At 39.2% G+C, this 22,877-nt stretch overlaps 1 protein-coding gene across 2 annotated transcripts in view; it reads left to right on the top strand.

Annotated features, from left to right (window-relative positions):
• The window catches only part of STXBP4 (syntaxin binding protein 4), a 228,831-nt gene that overhangs the window by 129,205 nt on the left and 76,749 nt on the right, over positions 1-22,877 (top strand). For both annotated transcript variants that reach the window (XM_036753251.1, XM_036753252.1), the window contains exons 12-15: positions 947-1,123; positions 4,869-4,985; positions 6,219-6,268; positions 9,340-9,473. In XM_036753251.1, coding sequence (XP_036609146.1) covers positions 947-1,123; positions 4,869-4,985; positions 6,219-6,268; positions 9,340-9,473 — 478 coding nt within the window. The remainder of the gene's footprint in view (positions 1-946; positions 1,124-4,868; positions 4,986-6,218; positions 6,269-9,339; positions 9,474-22,877) is intronic.

Genomic DNA, 22,877 nt, shown 5'->3' with positions numbered 1-22,877 from the left:
TGCAGACAACGTGGGGGTGAATAAGTTGTAAGAAGACTGGAAAAGTAGGAGGGGGCCAGATTAGGATGGGCTTTGAATGCCAGACAAAGTTTTTTTTTTCTTCTTTTTCTCGTAAGTGAACAGGTACCATTAGAAATTATTGAGTAGGATATGGTCAGACTTGTGTTTTAGGAAGGTTAATTTGACAACTGAGAGGAAGATGGACTGGAGATGGAAAAAACTTGAGAGGGGGGAGACCATCAAGAAGGTTATTGTTCCATGAGGTGATGAAGCCTCAGGATCCACCAGGGGCTAAGCTCTAACCCTCCCCCCACCTTGCATTTCTTTTCACTATTACCTGCTTTTATCCCCTCCAAACCATCTGTCACCCATATGTTTTCATTTTCTGTTCTTTCCTCTTCTTTGTGTTTTCAGAATATTAATGCTGGCTGCATAAAGCAACATGCTCCAGATCTATATTGTGATTTGGTGACTAGGAAATTCTTGGTATGGGAACCTCCTCTACTATTAAAGATCTATAATTGATAGTCTTGGAAGATTGTTGGGGGCACTGACAAGTAAGTTCAGTAACTCGCCCAAGGTCACACATCCCTTCAGTGTCAAAGGCTGGACTTGACTCTAGTTCTTCCTGATCCCACAGCCGGTTCTCTAGCCACTAAAATATGCTTCATCTCATAAGGCTATATGTGATCCAAGTTTGCAGTATTGTCCCTAAGGAAGAAAAATGTCATATGGCATCCAGCATCATTCATCACAGTGACTATCGATCTGATAGTGAGTTGTCTTCTGTTATAATCAGCCTGCTTGTTCACATTGGAAGCTAAAGAGTAAAATTTTGGTTAACCTCATTTTCCCTCCCGATATAGGAGGAAAATATTTTGTTTGAGCCGCTGAACCATTACTCTGAGTGATGTTTTAAAATGGAATCTATTTCGTCGTTCTCTAGGAAGCTAAGGCCGTCGTAGAAGAAACGAGAGCGCTGCGAAGCAGGCTTCATCTTGCCGAAGCAGCACAGAGACAGGCCCATGGAATGGAGATGGACTATGAGGAAGTAATTCGCCTATTAGAGGCTGAAATTATAGAGCTGAAGGCTCAGCTCGCTGATCACTCTGGCCAGAGCCAAGTAAGCAAAACAATGCTCTCTCACTCCTTCTCTTTCCCTCCTCCTTCCCACCCTTCCTCCCTCTCTCTTCCTCTCCTTTCTTTCTCTCTTTCCTTCTCTCCCTCTCACTTTCTCTCTCCCTGATGCTCTCTCTCTTTCTCTCCTTCTCTCTCCCTCCCTCTTTGTCTCTTTCTACCTCCTTCTCTCTCCCCGCCTCTCTCTGTCTCTCACTCTTCCCCTTCCTTTCTCCCTCCCTCCTCATAGTTACCATGGTTTCCTTTCTGTTGTCATATATCCTGTTTTCATTTTCTTTTCATGCGCTCTTCTAAAGTAGGTCAGTGTTTGTCTTTTTTTTTTTCTTTCAATAACTGGAACGATGTGTCATGAAAGGAGTAATAAGAAGGTCACGAGTCCTCCTTTCTCTAGAGATCTTTGGGTTGAGAAGAGCAGGAGCCCCAAATTTATTTGGGTCATCAGTCAGTGTGGCAAAGGTCATAGCCTCACTTCTAGAAGGACTGCATTAACACTGAATTGCGGGCAGTGATGGCCTTTTCTGTTCCTAAGAATCCCAGTTTATTTTTATTGAATTTTTAAAAAAAGAATATAATATTTGAAGGTGATACATTTAAGCAGTGAAAGACCAAGGTCCTCCCTCATCCTCCTGTCCCTAAGAAATGTTTGTTTTGAAATTAATCCTCCCCATCACCTTACTCCAAATTTAAAGGGTACCATATGTTTTAACCAAGTTTTGGTGTTTTTTTTTTTTGACAACAAAATAAAATGATATACATGTCTCAGGGAATAAAATTTGAACCAATTATTATTATTTTTTATGCAATAGCTAGGCAGTGTGGTGCAGTAGAAAGTATGATGAATTTGGAGACAGAGGACCCGAGTTCAAATGTAAGCCCTGCTACTTGCTAGATGCGTGACTTTGAACAAATCACTTTACCTTTTCTGTGCCTCAGTTTCCTCATCTGTAAAATGAGGGTTGGGGACTAATGGCTTTTTTAAGGTCCCTGCCAGATCCAAATATGTGATCCTTTCATTTTATGACCCAGGTTTAGATCTCAGATCTACTACTTACTCCCCGTGTGACCCTGAGCAAGCCTCAGCCTCTCTGGGCTATAAAAACAAGGGCATTGCACTAAATAACCTCCAGTGTTCCCTCCAGCTCTAAATCTATGATCAGGATTGACTCCATTCATTATAATTTGAAGATGGAATCAACATGCATATTTTGTTACAGAGCAGAGAGTTGCAAACTATTTCACTAAAAATAGATTTTTTTTTTTTGAACTTTATGGCTACCTTACAAAGTGGGTGATTTTTACTCCAGGTTTACTACCTCATCAGTTCTGATCACTTATTAAATACTTGCTTTAAACTTTATACATTCAGAATATGCCCTAAGAGGCTATAAACCTGAATTCCCCAAAACTCAGACCCACATTTACATTGCTAATTTTCTTAAAAGATACTGTAGGAGCTATCCATTTAATACAGTGCTCAAAGAACATATTCTGCCTTTTGATAATAGCTTAAAGGCTAAGGAAGAAAATCTATAGTAATAAAAGTACCAGTTAATTGTGCATATTTAATAAATCTGATGTTAAGTAGACAGCAGCTTCCTTCTAGAAATAGTGTAATGCCTACTTAAAATGAGTCATTTTAATCACGTATCCAAGTATATTTTGCTATCAGAATGATTGTGGTTTATTAAACAAAACTATTAAAATTTTTTTTATCTTCCTTTTCTGTCTCAAAAAGGGTTCAATAGTAAAATCTCTACTTTAAAAAAAAATGTATATTACAGTTTTCTGGTCATTATAGGTCTAAGAACTGGTGATTTCATTGGTATACATAGAAATTCCTTCTACCTGTGCTGGTTGACACCAACTAGAACCATGACAGGTTAAGTGTTTTGCCCAGTACCATATGAGCAGCATGTGTGAGGGGCACAGTGGCAGAACTTCCTGCTCCTGAGGCCAGCTCTCTATCCATCACACCACAGCTCCTCTTTCTAGTAACCATGCTTTATTTTAATGAAAATGGAAAGCTGTTGTAAACCTTTACCCTTTCTCAATAGCAATAACTTTTAGAAGGAGTTGACACAAAACGAACAAATGTTTTATTTCAAGGTTTGGGTCCTTTGAGGCACTCTTTAACGTTTCTTCTTCCTAAGATAAATTCTCCTTTTATGTTTCATAGTAATATCATCAAGACAGTGTTCCTAATGACCTCTTGGGACATCAAAATGCTGAACAATGACGATTCTATCAGAATAGCTACGTCATTGCCAATACCCCTTGTTTTTGAGTCTTTTTCAGTCATGCCTGACTCTCCATGACTCCATTCAGGGTTTTCTTGGCAAAGATACTAGAGTAGTTCACCATTTCCTTCTGTAGCTCATTTGCCAGATGAGGAAACTGAGGCAAACAGGGGTAAGTGACTTGCCCAGGGTCACACAGCTAGTAAGTGCCTGAGGCCAGATTTGAACTCAGGACTCCAGGCCTGGTACTCTTTCCACTGTGTGATGTAACGGCTGCCTCCTGGTATGTAGTATGCACTTAATAAGTATTTATTGGCTGACTGACTTGTAACTGAAACCTGGAGGCTGAAATACATGTTGTCTTCCCCCATTAGAATATGAGAGAGAGCAGGGACCGTCTTTTCCATTCGTGTCTTCAGCACTTAGCACAGAACTTTGCATGCAGGAAGCACTCAATAAGTGCTTCATTCATTCATTCACCACAGTGTAGTAGTTTGGAAGCCAGCCTCAGAGGGAGAAAGTTCAAGCACTGCCTCTGGTGCTGGCTCTGTGACCCAGGGCAAGTCACTGAAACCTCTTGGTGCTCCAGGCAACTCTAAGACTCCCTATGTGGCAAAAAAAAAAAAAAAAATGGCGACCTTCTTTGGTAAAAGGATTCTCCCCTTCTGGAATGCCCTATACCTGCTAAATCCCAGGTCCAGCCCTATCTCCACTCCCTTTGCATTTATTTTGGGGGTACTTATACATGTTCTTCTTGTCTCTCCCAATGGAATGTAAGCTTCTTAAGAGGAGGGATATTTTATATTTGTGTGCCCAGAGCTGAGCAAAATGCCTGGCACATAGTAGGTGCTTAATAAAAATGCCTGTTGATTAATTGATAAGACCATAGATTTAGGGGTAGAAGGGACCTTAAAGTTCATCTAGTTCAAACCCCATTTTTATAGGTGAGAAAACTGAGGCCCGTAAAAGAATAATGACTAGTCCAAGGTCACATAAGTAGTAAGCACAGAAAGTAGGCTTTTAGGTCAGATCTTCCTTACTGGATATGGGCAGCTAGGTGGCACACTGGATAGAGTGCTGGACCTGAAGGCAGGAAAACCCATCTTCATGAGTTCAAATCTAGCCTCAGGCATTTACTAGCTGCATGACCCTGGGCAAATCACTTACCCCTATTTGCCTCAGTTTCCCCATCTGTTAAATGAGCTGGAGAAGGAGATGACAAACTACCCCAGCATCTTTGCCAAGAAAACCCCAACATACATGACTGAAAAATGACTGACCAGCAACAACTTCCTTCCTCCTAGGTCAATGTTCATTCTCCTATACCACCCTGCCTCTCATCAGATGAGTGCCCCAGTAAGACAGAGAAAAGGGAATTCTGTGGACACTTTTGCTATTAGTTAACAACAACTGAAAATATGAGAAATGGGGAGCTGCCAGTAGTACGTCCTTGAAGAAATGCTTAAGCCCCTTCTTTCTGGGTTTCCTCACCAGGAAAATTTTCAAGACTTAAGAAAGAGAATCACAGTGTTGGACTGCCAGTTGCGGAAGTCAGAGACAGCTCGGAAAACCTTTGAACTTACAACCGAGAAGTTGTTGAACTTTGTTGAGGTAAATTTGCCTGTTCACATTATTCTGTAGTGAGTGTATCATAGGTGAAGCTAGAGCGTGGGCATATCTATCAATACATACTCAGTACATGACTGCGATTTATTATATATACATATGCATTCCATAGAGAAGAGAACGCTCCTCCATCAGATGGGGGTGGTGGGGAGGAAGAATGTAAACTTCAATATTCTTAGCTCAGAAAAAGACCAATTTATATAATATGCACACAAATGCATATACACATGTGTGTGCATGTGTGTATTATGTATGACACGTGTGTATGTGCATAGATGGTGGCACTTTGTAGATTTACATATATAAAGATATTATTAATAATGTTAGGGCTTTTGAAGGAGAGCTTCACATTTGATGGCTAGGTGAAATGTTATCACTGCTCATGACTATAGTGTTGACTTCAGGAAGAAGGACTGAAAGATTTAAAAATACCCAGGTAAGGCGCACATAAGCTATTGTGATCCAGACACTTGAAGAGAAATAACTGGAAACGGGTGACAAAAACATATTAGTTTTTAAGGCATATTTTTGTCAGACCTTCAGAGAAAGTGATACTCAAGAACCCTATGTCTGTATGAAGAGACTGGGCGGGGAGGGAAAAGGGAGAGAGAGAGAAAGAGAGAGGGGGGGGGAAGGAAGGAGGGGGGGAGACAGAGAGAGAGAGAGAGAGAGAGAGAGAGAGAGAGAGAGAGAGAAAGAGAGAGGGAGAGAGAGAGAGAGAGAGAGGGAGGGAGAGGGAGAGAGATGCTTCTATATCGGTTAGCATTTCTGAGAAGTACATGCAGGTAGAAGTGATTTTTCCTTCCACAATGCAGAAACTTATCTTTAACACAGAGTCTCTAGCTCAGATTTAGAAGGTTAGAAAACATTAATCAACATTGGCTAATAAGTCATGGAGGAGACATGAGTCTTTATCTTCCTTCAAGACCTGGCTCAGGTGTTCTCTTCTTTTTAAAGCCTTACCCGATTCCCACGGCCTCCCCTCTACCACTCCACCCCCATGCTCTTCTCCTCCCCACATGACCTTAGAGCGTCTTGTTCAGATTCATATTGCATCTCCAGAAGAGGGGAAGCTCCTTCAGAGCAGGGACAGGTCTGGTTTTTTTTCTGTGGATTCCCCTATACCCACCGTAGACAATTAATGTTGCTTGAACTGAAAACATTTTAAAAGAAGTCATCAAACTCACGTGTGTCCTTTGTTGTTTTCTTTATCTGTAGACAATTCAAGAAGTACTTTCTGATCATTCTTCTTCCTTGTCAAATTTAAGGTAATATTAAATTTAGATAATATGAAATTACATGTTGTCTCCCCCATTAGACCAGTTGCTCCTTGAGAGCAGAGACCGTCGTTTACCTTTCTTTGTATCCCCAGCACTTTAGCACGGTGCCTGGCACGTAGTTGGTGCCTAATAAATGCTTATTGACTACATGACTGATTTTACCTTTCTTTGTATCCCCAGCACTTTAGCACAGTGCCTGACACATAGTTGGCATTTAATAAATGTTTGTTGACTGACTGTTTTTGAATACCTGCTTCTCTCATTCCAAATCCAGTTCTCTGTGTTTTTACAGGTGGGGCTGGATCTGTTTTTTCATTATGTGGAAAACTTCTGGTTTGGAAAATCCCTCCACTTGGGCAGATCAGCACTTTATCCGCAGTCTGTCTTAGAAAGTTGGCTAGGGTACCTAGAGATTAAGTACCTCACCCAAGGTCTCATAGCCAGTACAACAACAGCGGTACCCATAACAACAGCAACAAGACATAGGTAATGCTTTAAGGTTTAAGATAATGTCATTCTCTCACTGATCCTCACAACAGCCCTGTGAGGTAGGTGCTATTATTAGCCTCTTTTGAGTAAACTGAGGCTGAGAGTGCTCAAGTGCTTTCCTCAGGGTCACATAGCAAGTAACTGTCTGAGGCAGGATTTGAACTCAGTTCCTCCTGACTCCAGGGCTGGTTCTCTATCCACTGCACTACCTAGTGGCCCTACCCTGCCATGTTAGCTCTCTTTAACTTGTGGTTGTGGTTGTTATTTTTGTGAGGAAATCAGGGTTAAGTGACTTTCCCAGGGTCACACAGCTAATAAGCATCAAGTGTCTGAGGCTGGATTTGAACTCGGGTCCTCCTGACTCCACAGCCATCTACTGTGCAACCTAGCTGCCCCTAAATTGTTTAAATAAATAAAAAGTACCAATCAAAAGCTTGGTCCCATTAGCCAATTTCAATTTATTTCCTAAGTTTTTATAACCAGCCAGATTTTTTTTAAATTATGCATTCTTTCTGTCATTCACATCAACTAATAGATATAGGAAGAAAAATCTTTTTGGTAGTCCTCGTTGGCCATCCCTTGTCTACAGTATGTTTCTGACTTGATACAAAAGTGACCCACTTTAAATTTCCTGATAAGAGCCACGAGAGCACCAGTAATATTTGTTTATTCTGCATCCCTTGTCTAAGGTCACTTTGATACACCTGTCAGATCTCTCCCTCTTTTGCTCTGTGTAGAAAAGGGATTCCTCTTCATGAATTTTTCAGGTGGTGTGACATGGGTTTATAGCATTTGTCACTCTTCACTGGGACATCATCTCCTTCCAGCTGGGCCCCTTTTGCTAAAATGCACAAAATAATCCCTGGTGCCTTTTGTTATCCAACAGTGGCCTTTCAATGAATGAGGATGACTCATTCTGATTCAAGGTGCTCTGTGTGTGTTCCCTCCCACTCTCACATTGAATGTCAAAAAATACCTGCAATTGTCAACTTCTGTCCATGTTCTAACATAATGCCCTGTCCTTTGGGATGAATGAACCTGGCAGACTTCCAGGGCCATTCATGCAAGCTCTTATGTGATTCCTAGATTCAGTGAGGGATTATAGCTTATTGCTCTTGGAGAGCCCCATGTCACCAGCAAATGAAGCCCCATTTCTCTGGCTCATTCAAGCCAACCAGTAAAGAAACTGCTTAGGAGCCAGGAAAACCTAGTTTCAAATTCTGTCTCTGATACATATGAGCTGTGTCACTATGGAAAAATTAATTAGCCTTTCAATTTCTCATTCAATTTTCAAAGATAATTTTAACGTGAATTGCTTATGTGTAGCAGTGAATGGAGCCTGCATATTGGAAGTTTCAAATACAGAAGAAACCTCAAGTCTGGATCAAAAACATACCTTTATATACTGGAGTTATTTTAGTCAGATTTTTTCCTTGCCCTACCTCAAGCCATAATGTGAACTAGTTTGAGTACTCATTGTTTTTCTCAAGTCAGAGGGTCATAAATATTCATAGATTTAGAGCTGGAAGGAACATTAAAGGCCATCTTGTCTAGCTCTGTCATTTTCTGTGTAAGAAAACCGAGGCTGAGAGAGGCTATTTGATATAACCCAAAGCCACAGTTAGTAAGAGTCCAAGGCAAGATATGAACTCAGGTCCTCCTGACTCCAAGCCTAGCATTCTATCTACTGTAGACAGCCTTAGAAATTCTGCAAGGGAAACAAAGGTGAAGACCTCCTATTGTACTTGACTTAGCAAACTGGTGCTTAATTTTTTGTGGCTCACTGTTAATAATCATAATTTGCTTTTATGTAATACATTATGGTTACAAAGCACCCATCATTCTGTTTGATCCAGTGTATTGTGGGGGGAAAACAGGATTTGAATTATGAATCCTGCTGTAAAATATGTGCTACGAGTAGAATCTCTATCTTTACATTTGAGAAAAGGAAGGCACTGAGTGTATGTGACTTACCCAGGTCACACAGTTATTAGTGGCAGGAGTGGGACTCCGGATCCCCTGAACTTGTGATAACTGGCTCCATTTTCGTTCCACTGCGTCCTCCTGTCTGTTCTGATAACCGCTCAATGCATATCTAGATAACACATACATAAATAATCACAGTTTTGCCCACAGTTCAACATTGTGTCACTTTCTAGGTATTTTGCTTTTTTCCCCCCACTAAAACTTTGTCCTTTCTCAAGTGCATCAGGTTGTATTTGAGTCATGCAGAACCTACTTTTTAAAAAGAAAAGTAAATGCTTTAAAGTGTTTTAAATTTGGCTGACAATTTGGACCCTTTTAAGAGGCTATTTTATGAATGACATACAATCACAGATCTGGTTAAAAATTACCAATGATGGTACTCCAGCATTCTTAGAATCTTTCAATATAATACCAGGAATGGGTCTCTTTTTCTTTTGCACAAACGTCTCACCAACCAAGAGTCCTGTTTTTTAAGACATCTTAATTGCTATTCTTTTTAGTAAAAGGAATATCAATTCCCATGATTTAAAAAAATAATCCTACTTTATTTTCCATCCCTCCATTTCCCTCCCCATGTCCTTTAGTGACCGAAGATCGGTGTTAGGTTCCCAAATGCTGTTCCCTCAGCTCGGAAGGAATGGACGCAATGTCACAGCAAACTTGGTCCAGGAATCCAGGGAACTTGCTAAATCTGTCCGTGCCCTTCTGGATGTGGACCGTGAGTTATTTGCATTTATTTTTTTACTCGTTTTGATTTGTTTGATGTTTCAGTTGATAAATTAATTTAAGAACTAACCTCTTTATTCAGATGACTATTTAATTTTGTGAAGTAGGTTTTTCCAACAGAAGATACGTATATAAAGAAGGCCAATGAGTGTAAGTTCAGAGAGGCAATTTCCAGCTTGATATGAGTTAAAAAAAACAAAAAAACAACAAAACTTCCCACTGATTAGAGGCTGTCCAAAAGTGAAAGGAAGCTGCTGCTATCAACATCACGTCGTTCATCAAGCAGAGTTTGGAAGGTTATAGGATATAGATTGAGAGTTAGATGGACCTTGGACATTGAATCCAATCCCTTCTTATTATAGATAAGGAAACTCACTCCCTGAAAAGTTATGTGCCTGAGGTGGCATTTGAACTCCAGTATGCCTGATTCCATAACTGCCAGGCTGCTTCTCATGACTTCATGAGAACATGACCTTTGTCGCATCATGGGCCCCTTGGGCAGTCTGATGAAACCTATGGACCCTTTCTCAGAATATTTCTGAATGCATAAAATAAAATATGTAGGATTACAAAGGAAACAAATTAGATTGAAATACAGTTGTCAAAACATAAGAAAATTTTTTAAATTCAAAGACCCTAGGTTAAGAACCCCTCATCCTAGGACTATAGGGGTGACTCTTTTAAAGATGTTTTGGTAGGTGATTAGGTAATAATTGTGTCATGAGGAGCCTGGGAGCAGATTGTTTCATGTGTTATTTTATTAGTACTAGATTCTACTTGAATAATTAATTAAATGCTGCTGTTGTTGTCAATCCTCCTTTAAAGACCTTTCCTGCTCCATTGTAGCATGAGGGTGACCCTGGCCTCTCAAAGAATATGTCAGTAGAGCACAAGTTTTTGCAGGGTCCAACCAGCTGGAAAACCTTTGAGTATGAGCCAGGGGGTTCTTGTCAGAGTTCTGGCCTAGCTAAATTCAGAGAAGATCATCACCAGAAGGTTGACCACCAAAGAACACACTTTTTTTCTTTTTAAATTTTTGCCTCTATAATTCATGATGCCATCTGTTAAGACTTTATGGAAGGGGTGAGGGACAGAGTATATAGTTTGTCCCATGCTGCCAAAATTATGGGTTTGTATTGAAAAGGCCATCATTGACTTACATGAATATTCTGAGGTTTTGATTATAAAAAAGTTCGGACTGCTCCCCAAGCAGAGTAAAACAGAATGTTGAGGGTCTGCCTATTGAAGTCATGCCTGATTTATCTAGAATCAGAGGTTTTGATTGATTTTGTTCATAAGTCTTCAGCTACCAACGTTGCATAACCAGAGTGATCATGTGGCCTTTTGACTCCAAGGAACTGTGGCCACTTTCTTGGTCTATGGCCAACTTGAAGTGATCTCAATACAGAATCCCTGCACAGCAGTAAAGAGATCACTCATTGGTTCTAGCCACATGATGGTTCTGTTCTTTTTCATTTCTTAATAAGTGCACATTTTCATTCTGCAGATGAATGAAAAGGATTCAGATACAGTAACTCTTCTCCCTCCCCACCCCCATTTTTCTAACAGTAGAGAATGAGAAATATTTTTCATTCTCCTTTACCGCTTTTAAGCTTTTATCCCTTGGGAAGCAAAATAACCAAGTCTGTTAGAATAGTACGCTAAATAAGAGTCAATACAATTTTTTTAGAGCCTCAGGAATAAAATGTATGACTTCGGTACTGGAATTTTAGGATAGCTATTTTACATGGCCAGGTACTTTATTTACTGACTTTCTACTTTGTAACTGTTGATTGCCAGAAGTTTGACCCCTGGATAAGTTTAATGAATGGTACTAATATTGATGTATTTGAATTTATAAAATGTTTTTGAATATTTGTATGTAAATTTCATTTTTAAAAAAAGCAAATCCTATTTTAAACATATTAGAGGAATTCATAAAGGAATCTCTGGGGGTTTTTTATTTTTATTTCTTGGAGAGAATAATCTACATGATTTGTCTGGTTTCTAAGTCCAGATTTTTATAAATCAAGGATTTTTAGGGAATAGGCCACAACTGCATTGACATTTTTCAAAGGACTTAACCATTAGTTAATTAACTTAGCAGTGTTATTAACTAACAGTTATTATCATTAACCTCTAGGACTATTGAAAATGATTATTCAAGGAAAATATTTGAGTATTTAAAATTAAGCAAAAGATATACCCCTTTAGAAGAAAAACGAATGTTAATTCTACCTGTCTTTATTATAGTTTTTGATTGTTGTAAAATTATATCTGCATTTTTGTTTTAAAGCAGAAGTCTTGTATAGTATCTATATCCCTCTTGTCATTAGGAATGAATATGATGGTACTTTGGATGGGACCTTAAATAACTTTATTGTAGAGTTCTCTGTGGTTTTGGATAATTTAGGCAAATCATGTTTATCTTTTTTTGATTTATGCAAATAATAATTTTCCATTTCATAACTATGTTCTGGAGCAGTGATCTCCAGACTTCTGATTATACAGCCTTATCAGAAAAATATTTTTGAGCATGTATCCCCAATATATGTGTTTTTTTATACAAAATAATGCTAAGTCTAACCCTGTAAGGGTTTGGGAGGAAAGGCCAGTACCAGGAGAGAATACCATAGCAAAATCTTGGTGGTGTAAGCCAGACATCTATACTGAACAGTGGCATGAGCCAAGGGAAGACCATGAGGCCCCCTGGAAGAGTTCAACATAGAAAGAGAAAGTACTCCTCTCACCCCTTATGCTGGTAACCTGTGATAAAGCTCCAATCACCTAATCCTAATATTATGTCTCCATGTGCAAGATTGCTGCCACCACCACTACTACCACCACCACCAAGGAAGGGATTGTGTCTTAGTTCATCCTTGCATTTCCTTTAGTGCCAAGTACACTATTCTGAACACAGTAGACACTTAATAAATGTTCATTTAAGTTAAAGTTGTTGAAAATAGAAAGTTCTAAGTATCACCATCTTCCTTATTTACAGCAGAGGAAACTGAAGCTGAGATATTATGTGATTTGCTCAGGGTCACTCACCTGCTGAAGCTGAAATTTAAATGCAGGTCTTCTGATTCTAAATCCAGGGATGTTTCTACTCTACTGTCTTTCCAGCATCTTTGTCTACATGCAGCACGAATAATTGAGACAATTATTCAAGTTCTGGTTCAGCCTCCCCCCTCTCCCCATCACTTTAGCCATGCTTATTGAGTTCTTTCAAAGGATTTTTGTGAAACTTAAATTATCTGGATAATCGCCTCCATTATCCACTTGATTACGTACATATTATTCAGTGATTCTGATTGCACAGTGGAGAAATAAAGAATAGGCTTACCTGGTTGGAAGAAACAAAAACATATTTATGTTCCTTTTCCTGCTTAAAACCAGACTATGCATAGAATGTAGAATCATACAAAGGATATACAATTAGAAGTTGTCTAGGTCAGTAGCCCATAGTGTACATAAGTTCTTTCTTCAGCATTCCTGTCAGGTGGGCCTTCAGACTCTGTTTGACCACCCCTAGTAATGAAGTTCTTGGCCACCTACAATAATGGAGAAGTATGTCTAAAATCCTTGGTTATTTATAATTCATTGCTTTCCTCTTCGGTTCCAGATTATTAAATAATTATTTTCCAAAGCTGTTCTTTACAGCAAAAAATTTTTTTAAATGGTAGACCAGATATTTTCTTAATGTAGAATTCTTCACCTCCACATTGTTTTTGAATTTTAACATACTCATCACAGAAAATACTTGCCTACAGATAGGTAAGTAAGAAGCCAGGGTAGCACTTTTTCCAGTAATGTTTATATATATATGTGTGTGTGTGTGTGTGTGTGTGTGTGTGTGTGTGTGTGTACGTACACATATGTACACACATATACATAAATATATATGCACACATGTATGTACACACATATATACACATATACATACACACATATGTGTGTGTGTGTGTGTGTGTGTGTGTGTGTATATACACACACATTGGTGGGATTCAAATAAATTAACAACCGGTTCTCTGCCCTAATGACCTTTTTTTTGTTGTTGTTGTTTGGTTTTTTGGAGTCAGTCACTTAGTAAGCATTTATTAAGTACTGGACAACTTCAGTCCAAATCATGCATAAGTCACTAACCATGTGAGTAAGGAGCAGTTCTCAGGTTTTGGTTTTTTTTTTTTTTTTTTTTTTTTTTGCTAATCCTATATTTGACATCACCTGGCTCTGACACTTACTTCACAGAATTTCAGAATTAGTAGGTACCTCAGTACCTAGCTAATCTGGATGCCTTGAGAATATAACAAAAAACAGAAGTCCTACCAGAAGTTGACGCTCAAGCCATTCTGCATCACAAGTAGAAGTAAAGCTCTCTGCTCACTAGTCTCCCAGGCCAGTTTTTTCTCCCACCTCTTTCCCTCCTATTCATCCTACAAACCGCTAAATGAGCCAACCTTCCTAAACTGCCGTTACCATCATGGGATCAGAGATTTAGAGCTAGAAGCAACCTCTTAGATCATCAGCTCCAACTCCAGTATTATTGGGATGAGAAACTGAAGTCTTGTCAAGTTAAATGACTCATTCAAGGTCATGCCCTAGCCTTGTTTAAAAATGTGACATTGTTCCCTACCTAAGTGGATTAATAGACTTTTATTCATCTCATTGTTGGAACCATTGTCTAGTTCTACTAACTAGAATCTTAACTTGTTGAAGTAAGGGATTAGTTTCTATTTCTGTATCCCCAACAGTCCTGGACGCATAACAAATATGTTAATATCTAGTTGTTGATTTAACTCCTGTAAATAGCCCTGCCCAAGATTCTTAAGGAAGAAACTGAGAGCTGGTGTTAAGGCTATTCTTAAGAACATCCAGGACACTTTCACTTCAGCAGAACTCCTACCCTGAATTATCTTAGGAATCCTTGAAACAATCCTTTCCCTCTCTCCCTTTGCCTGTTTTGCACCCTCCATCTTTTGGGAGACAATAGACTCTGACACTATCAAGCAAGAAGTAAAGAAGGGGAGAAAGAACCCACTTAGGTTGTGGAGGGTGGGGGGGGCGGTGCTAAATGTGCTGGCATCTTTTTCCTCACTAAATATAAACCAAAGCAAAAATTAAGCCTGACCACGTTTTACCATTAGCCTTAAAAATTCCACAACACGTTTCACTGATTCACCAATTTTTAAGCAATCTCTTGAGTTCAGAGTTGTTTGGCCCCTGTTGAAAAGCCTGCTTGGGGGAGGGGGAGGGGGGGAGCAGGGGGGGCGAGGAGGAGGAGAAAAGAAAGCAAGGCAGAGCTGCCTTTCAGCTACTCCACCCCATGGCTTGGTGAAGGGACCAGAAGTTAAGAGTGGAGTGGGTGGAAAACAATGATGCTTGTGCCTCCTCTGAACCTTGATCCACAGTTGCCAAGACAAAAACTCCCCCATCAGTAGGCCAGAGGAAACAATCCCCTCCCCACTCCAAGCATCCAAGGAGGATGTGACAGCACAGTCTGGAATACTCAAAGCAACGCTGCCCCAGGATGAGCAGTTGGCAAACAGCCCTTCCCAAAGAGCCACCCCGCAGAGACCTGGGCTCAGCCAATGAGAGCCTATGCTCCTGGGATAATGAGATGCTGTGACTGCAACTGGACCAGCTGGAAGCCAGGAGCTACCCCAAGGAGAGGATGGGACGGGAAGGCAGGGAGGAGAAGGTACAATGGATAGGGGAAAAGATCAAACAAGTTTCTCACCTTGGGAAGCAGGGAGGCTTCCCTATGAACATTACCATGGCGCTTAGAAAATGCTGTTGCACCCACCTTAGAGAGAACCCTGATTACAAGTGCCATTTAACAACCAGTTCACCGAACTCAACATAAAGTTAGGTATCAGTTCTGCCGAACTGGTGTGAACCGGCTGAATCCCACCTCTGTGTATATATAGCTACTGAAGAATTTGGTTTCACATTGAATCAGTTTGGAAACAAAATAAGGCATTTTTATCTTTATTTTTCCCCATGATTGGTAGCATATTGGTGGTCTGTTCACACCCACCATGTTCCTCTCTATTGTTCTTTGGAGAACACTCAACTTAAATTCTTCACAGAATTTAGTATTCTATTCTTCACAGCCATTCCATATCACTGGAAGAACATTGATGTTTAAAAAAATGAGGCTTTTGTTTTAAGGAGAAGTGTTGTGGGTTCATTAAAAACAATCAATTCATCCATAAGCATTTATTAGGTGCTTATCCTGTACCAAAACAAACAAAAAAAGTTTCCCAAGGACATTCTAGCCTATACTTCTTTTCTTGTTCAACTTGAGGCCTAGCTCATTGTTCATTCTCAGTGTCTTTTATAATTATTTATACTGATGAACCACCTGTATAGATTGCTTATCCAACTGTGTCATAATCTGAACACTAGGCATGAATTGCATAAGAAAATTACCAGAAGGAAAAAAAAAGATGTCTTGGTTACATGGCAGGAGTAAGAAATAAACAGTAGCTAGTTCTCAGGTCTATTGGTAGCCACAGAATACTGATGTTTTTATGCAGTTTCCTTTTGGGAATAAGTTGGACTAGATGTTGACTAGTCAGAGGTCCCCTCCAACTCTTAAAATTCCGTAGTGCTATTTGTAAAGAAGGTACACAGCACTTGGTGTTGGACCATACTCCCTCTCCCACAATGCCTCCAAACTGTCTGTCTGTGTTTCTCATTCATAACATTATCTCTTGTCTGTGTGGCTTTGCACTGTCTGACCCCCAGACCTGGAATGCATTCCCTCCTTAATCCTACTTCATAGTTCGTAGAGTACCTCTTTTCCTTAGAATACTGCCTCTAGCACCATCTTCTACATGAAACCTTTCCTAATGTTTCCCACTCACCCTCGTAACTGCTAATGCCCTTCCAAACTAATTGTATTTTGTTACTTTGCATACAAACATATCTATATGTGTGTATTAATTTTATATTATAGGTATGTGTTATAGATATATAGATGTATATTGGTATACATATATATCTTGATAGATAGATAGATAGATAAATGTTTATATTTAGGTATATATCTTTATATGTACTTATTTCCCTCCTTCAAATATAAAATCATTGCAAGTTGAGATTATTTCATTCTTTGTACCTGTATCTCCAATGGCCAATACAATGTTGGGCACATGGTAGCTGTTTCAGTAAATATTTGTTGGTTGACTGATGGATCAAGAGATTATTTAGAGGAGGACATGGTCAGATGTTACACAGGTTGGACAAGCCTAAGTGGGTTGTAGTCTGTCTCCTTGGAAGGACACATAGATAAGATCACAAAACCATTGGAATTAAGAAACAGGGTTGTTGTTTTTTTTTCTCCCCCTAAAGATGCTACTAGTGTGGGTCTTTCTATGTATATTCATTGATTAAATGTATTCAGTGTATTGCATATAGTTTGCCACAAGTTTAAGGACTGGATTTTGGGGCCTATCTCTGACATGTACTGGTTGTGTGAGCCTGGGCAAATTACTTATGTTCCCAGTGCCCCAGATATCTTTCCCTAAGATTAAGTTGCAGAGATGGTGCTGGCCTACAGTCGTAAAGGGAATTCTTCCTTAGAACTCTGTAAACCAATGAAATCACAGTTCTCCAGGGAAATCACTAAAATGCCATTATGTTAATTTATTAGGATATTGGCTTAGTTTTAAACTTTAATTTTTATTTTTGACTGACACATACTCCAGTACACAATACTCAAATTGATCCGTGATTCCATCAATGTAGACTTTTCCCCCAGCAATGCAGTCTGCAGCCCTCTTACCTGATCACTCCCATAACTTCACTGCAGAAGTTCTTCCAAAGAGATTTGACCCAACATGGTAAGAGCCTTCCATATCTTGTCCTAACATCATGAAAATACCAATGGGAAACCCAGACTAGAGATAAAATTTTGCACAATAATTTTTTACCAAAATCTGAGGGAGTCAGTTCTCCCCAAACAAAATATTAATAAACATATTTTTATCTTTATATGTGAAAAAGATGAAACAAAGAAAAGGAAAAATATTACTTGTTCAAGTGTCCTTTTGGGCAACTTCAAAAATAATTTTAATAAAAGGAATGACATATATATGTGTGTATATATATATATATATATATATACATATATTCTTTATGCCTTCTCCAATATACAGTTCACCTTCCCTATCTCACCTAAGTCATAGCACAAAACAATTAACAGGTTACATTTTGCAGAATGATCACTATCTCTGTTTACTTCACAGAAGGATGCCAAAAATCTATTAAGACAGGCTGTATTTATATGATAACAAAATGGCTGATTTATTTAGTCAAAAAAAAAAAAAACCCCGACAAACAAAAAGCTATTCAAAATGAGTGTTTGGCATCTGTTTTGTGTAGCTCTTTTCTACCAAGTCTCATAGGTTCAAAATCTTAGTTAGCATGCCTAGGGTTGAATAGCTCCTGGGAACCTAAGTCTCAGACAAGTCACACGAAATAAAGCTGTAAATTCTGAATAAAAGTGAACGCAGTTCAACCCAATAAACATTTATTGAGGGCTCCTAAGGTATTTACAGAGTGCTAAGCCTACAGTAACATCCACTTGTAAAACTCTTCAGAGAAAATCTGAATTATTTTGTTGTAATGGAATTTTATTAACATGTTGCTAGACATCATGTTTTTCATCTGAAAGAACTAGAGAATGAAACTTAGCTTGACATCCTGCCTGCCTGAAGTAATTTTAATCAGCAAATGAAACTAGTCACTTATACACCATTCCCACTCCTTCCTCCCCCACCCCACCCCTCATATCCTAGATCTTTCTGTGTTTCATTTTAGTGGGTAATTTAAGAATTTAGGGTCTTGGTTAGCTTGCTGGAGTGTTGTATAGAATTTGTCATACTTTTATCAATGATCATGATAAAATTATCACTTACAGAGAGTTTTGAGGTTTGAAAGGGGGCTTACATACATTATCTCATTTGATATATACAACTACTTGTGAAATAGGAATATCATTATCCGTGTTTCGCCAGTGAGGAAACTGAGAGGTAACATGATTTACCTGTGGTCATCCAGCTAGAAAATATTTGAGCCCAAGGCTCTAAGTTCTCTGAGTCCAGTGCTTTTCACTTCTCTGAAATGAGAGTCATTAATTAGTCTCTCCTTACCACCTGATAATCCCGGTTAAATGGTCATCTTTCTCTGAGCCTGTTTACTTATCTGTTAAATGAGGTGATGGTAATAAATTGCCTCTAAGGTCCGTTGTGGATCTGAATCTATGATTCTGCTATCTGCCGGTATGTCTCAAAACCATTTGCTGTCCATTTGTCTCCTCCATCATTGCTGAGAGTCCCATTAGGGAAAAGAATGATGCACTCCCTCCCCTGCTCTAATTCATCATCCCACAAATATTTGTTGCTCATAATTAACTTTTAAGTGGCTCTACTCAGAAAACAAAAATAATAATCAGGAAATTACTGTGTTGATCTGTTATCTCAAGGATAATCTAGCTTTCCCCATCCGAGTCAGTAATAGGTTTTTAGAAACTAAAGTAATTTTTTTTCCAAAATCCCATTTAATTATCTATGATTCTGCATCTTCCTCTCTCCAATGAGTTGCCAACTCTTATAATTCTACCTCTACAACAGTTCTGGCATCCATCCCCTTCTCTCTACTCATAGTCCCACTGCTGTACCTCAAGGCATCATCACTTGTCACCTGGACCTCTCGCTGTAATAGACTCCTAATTCATCTCCCTGTTTACAGACTCTCCTTCTCTATTTCATATTCAATACAGCTATAAATTTCTTCCTAAGGTGCAAGACACTCCCTTATTTAATAATCTTCAGGGGCTCCCCACTACCTCAGCAAGCATTTATTAAGTGCTTACTATTTACCACAGGGTAAGTGCCAAATCCTGGTAAGACAAAGAAAGGAAAAAAAAATCCCTGCCCTCATAGAACTCATGTTCTAATGGGAGACAACCTGTAAATACTTAAGAGGTAAGCTCAGTTATTTCAGGAGAAATAACTTCCTAGAAAAGGTTAGATTTGAGCTAAATCTTGAAATACAAACTCCTAAGCTATTTAAGGCTCCTCACAATCTGACTGCAACCTACCTTTCTAGCTTAACATTACCCTACTCCCCTTCACATACTCTAGTCAAAACTTATCTATCAGCCATTCCCTAAACTCAATCTACCATCTGCCCCACATTTGGTATGTACTCCCTCCTTATCTCTGCCCTGTCAGGATCCTTGTCTTCCTTCAAAGACTCTGTTCAGATGGTGTATGGGGTGTTCAGGAGGACTTAGAACCTCCGTTGTGAGGGTTTGCTGATTGCTTTCCAGGGCTGCTCATCCATCTTTGGTGTCTACCTTTCACCCAGCTCTTACCTGTTGCTCCAAAAAGCTGCAGTAATGTGCAGCGGCCATACCCCAGTAAAACCATCTTGGCAGACAGGTTAAACCAGATTGAGGGTGACCAACAGACCTCAAACCCATCCATGAGTTAGGGTAATATCTACCAATGCTTGGGCATTTGGATGGATGAGAACAGTTTGTTCCGACAGCCATCAAAGTGGCTGAAGCAGGCACTGTGGAGTGCTCAGAGCTTGGTCAGACATGCCAGGGTCATCCACTGCATCCCGTATCTTCTCCAGCTTTCTTGACTTTTGTCCTGCCACCAGACTTCGATGACTCTGAAGAAGAGAGTGAGGCTGATAACTTGGCACAACGCTGTGTCCCTTAAATCCAATTCACACACAAAAGTCCAGACATCACCCACGATGTCATTGGTCCTCTTCTCAAACAAAGGATGAGCCACAGCAATCAGATACTACCTCCTTTAAGAGTTGCTTCTGGAGCCTTAATAATCTATTTTTCTTATTATACTTTTAATTTATTTTATTGTTTGCCTTGTCTCCCCACTTAGGGATAAGCTTCTTGAAGGGACCTTACCTGTGTTTCCCTCATAGTCCTCTGTGGCATGCAGCACAGCACTAAGCTAGAACTTCTTTTCCCAATTTCACCAACTCCTTCCTGTCCCGCGTAATAGGTGCCTTTGAAAGCTATACCTCTCTATATAATGGGAATCTGCATCCAGGAGAGCCATAGAAGGCAAATAAATAAAGAAAATGAGATATTTAGGAAGAGTAGGCAGTAATGTTTCTCATATCCCATTGGGTAAGCACCTGCTGTGCCTATGCCTTATGGCTTAAGTAGCACCAAAATTTTTTTTAAAAAATTAAAAATAATCCTGAGTTTCTAGTATCTATGATGTAAAGAGGTCAGGAAGATCCTAGTTCAAGTTCCTACCTTTGACATTTGCTAGCTTTGTGACCTCAGAAGTCATTAACCTCCTCCTGGCTCAGGAAACTCCCTAAGACTTATCCACTAAATAACCAACCGCTGCCCCATCATGGTGGAGTGAGTTCCCAAATCCAGAATTCCTGATGCTGACAAAATCTCAGATCATATCCTTTGTGTATTTGTAGCAAGTTCTTTGTTTTGTGCCTTTGAATATCATCCACTCTTTTTATTTATGCAAAGCCACACTCACAGAATCAATCCTGTAAGTTTAGGTTTAGAGCCAGAAGGGACCTTAGAAGTAATCTAGTTGAGCCCCCTTTTTTACAGAGGCTCAGAGAGGGTGTATGACTTGTTCTGATTCACACAGTTTAGTAAATGTCAGAGCCAGAACTCAAACCCAGGTTCTCTAATTTCCAGTCCAGTGCTCTTCATACTACAAAACCAGTTTTATTACTGCTTAGTAATAACCATATGATGACTTGCCCCCTACCGTAATGGCCAAGAAGTAACCATTCAAATGGACTTAGTTGGAATTGCCAACATGATTTTGTCACAAAATGATAGACTTTATATTTATTCCTTATGTTCTTGTGTTCTGGAGCTAATCACAAGTCACTCAGATGCTTGGGTAGGAGCAAAATGGGAACATTCCGTGCTATAACATTTCAAGTTCTTCAGTGAGATGATTCTTTCTTTATCTTGATTTCTAAAATCTTTTTAACATAAGGGACCTCAGGCCTAAAACTTTTGTTCTTTCTCCACTCTTTGAGGACATGGACATTTCCTGTGTCTACCAGCTGCCTGCTGGTCTACACTTAGCTTTTTTTCTTAGCTTACCCACAAGAACATCCCCATTCAGGAAAAAGAAGTGAGCCACGGTATTAAGAGTCGGTAGTGTGGCCTCGATTCCCCATCAGAAACATATCAATGACCTACCTGTTCTTTGTGCTAGTATTAGGGCAGGTATATAAAATGTCAGGAAGGAGCTTATCCTGCACCTCTTCCCAGACCACTTAAGAGAAATAATTGCCCTCATTTATATAAGGCCAGCATGTTCTCTAGTGACATATTTATTTGAGATCATATCATAACCATTGTAAAAGTGTTCCTAGGATTTATCATTCAAAGATAAGGAAAAGCTAGTGGAAATATCATCTCATCCTACTGTAAATATTTGTGAATTGAAACTAGTTCTGGGCCAGATGTATCAGTAATATTTCATTAAGAAAATGCATCATGTTTATCCTTGGATTATTTCTAGAAAAAAAAAGTATTGCATTTGTATCCCCAGAGCCTAGTGCTATGACAGGTGATTTATATGTGTTTGTCAAATCAATAAGTATTTATCAAGCACCTACTGTGTAAAAGGCATTGTGCTAGGCACTGAAGATACAAATACAAAAAAAAAATGAAACAATTTCTACTCCAAACCATCTAGAATATATTCCAATGGGAGAGACAACAAATAGATGGGTATGTGCCTATATGTATGTAGGTACACATATATCCACATACATATACAAACATATTTATATATAAATAGCATTATTTATAATGTACCGTTTTGTGTATACCCTATGTATAATGCACATGTGCATTTGTACACACATGTAATAACATAATTTGTACATATATAATAACAAATATATAGCACAAATGTAAAGTGAATAAATACAGATATATACAAGGTAGTTAAGTACAAAATACTTTGGGATAGAGAGAAATAATAATTGAGGTGGGGGAATCGGGAAAGGTTTCATGCAGCAGATGGTGCTTGAGATGGATGTTAAAGGAAGAGAGGGGCTCCAAGATAGGAGTATGGAGGAAGTGCCTTCTAGGCAGGTGGGATATCATGTGCGCGTACGTGTGTGTGTGTGTGTGTGTGTGTGTGTGTGTGTGTGTGTGTAACAGAGAGAAGGCCAGTTTGGCTGGTTTGAAGAGTACAGGAGGGAAAATAATTATACTCAATGACACTGGAAAGGTAGGTTGAGGACAAGTTATATGGGTCTTTCAAAGGTAAACTGAGGAGTTTACATTTTATCCCAAAGAACTGGAGAATCATGTGGTCATTTCTACATTTTAAAAAATTACTTT

Source organism: Trichosurus vulpecula, chromosome 4 (genome assembly GCF_011100635.1).
Source record: "Trichosurus vulpecula isolate mTriVul1 chromosome 4, mTriVul1.pri, whole genome shotgun sequence".
NCBI lineage: Eukaryota > Metazoa > Chordata > Mammalia > Diprotodontia > Phalangeridae > Trichosurus > Trichosurus vulpecula.
The sequence above is the reverse complement of the archived record's forward strand: the minus strand, read 5'-3'. Positions and strand labels throughout refer to the sequence as shown.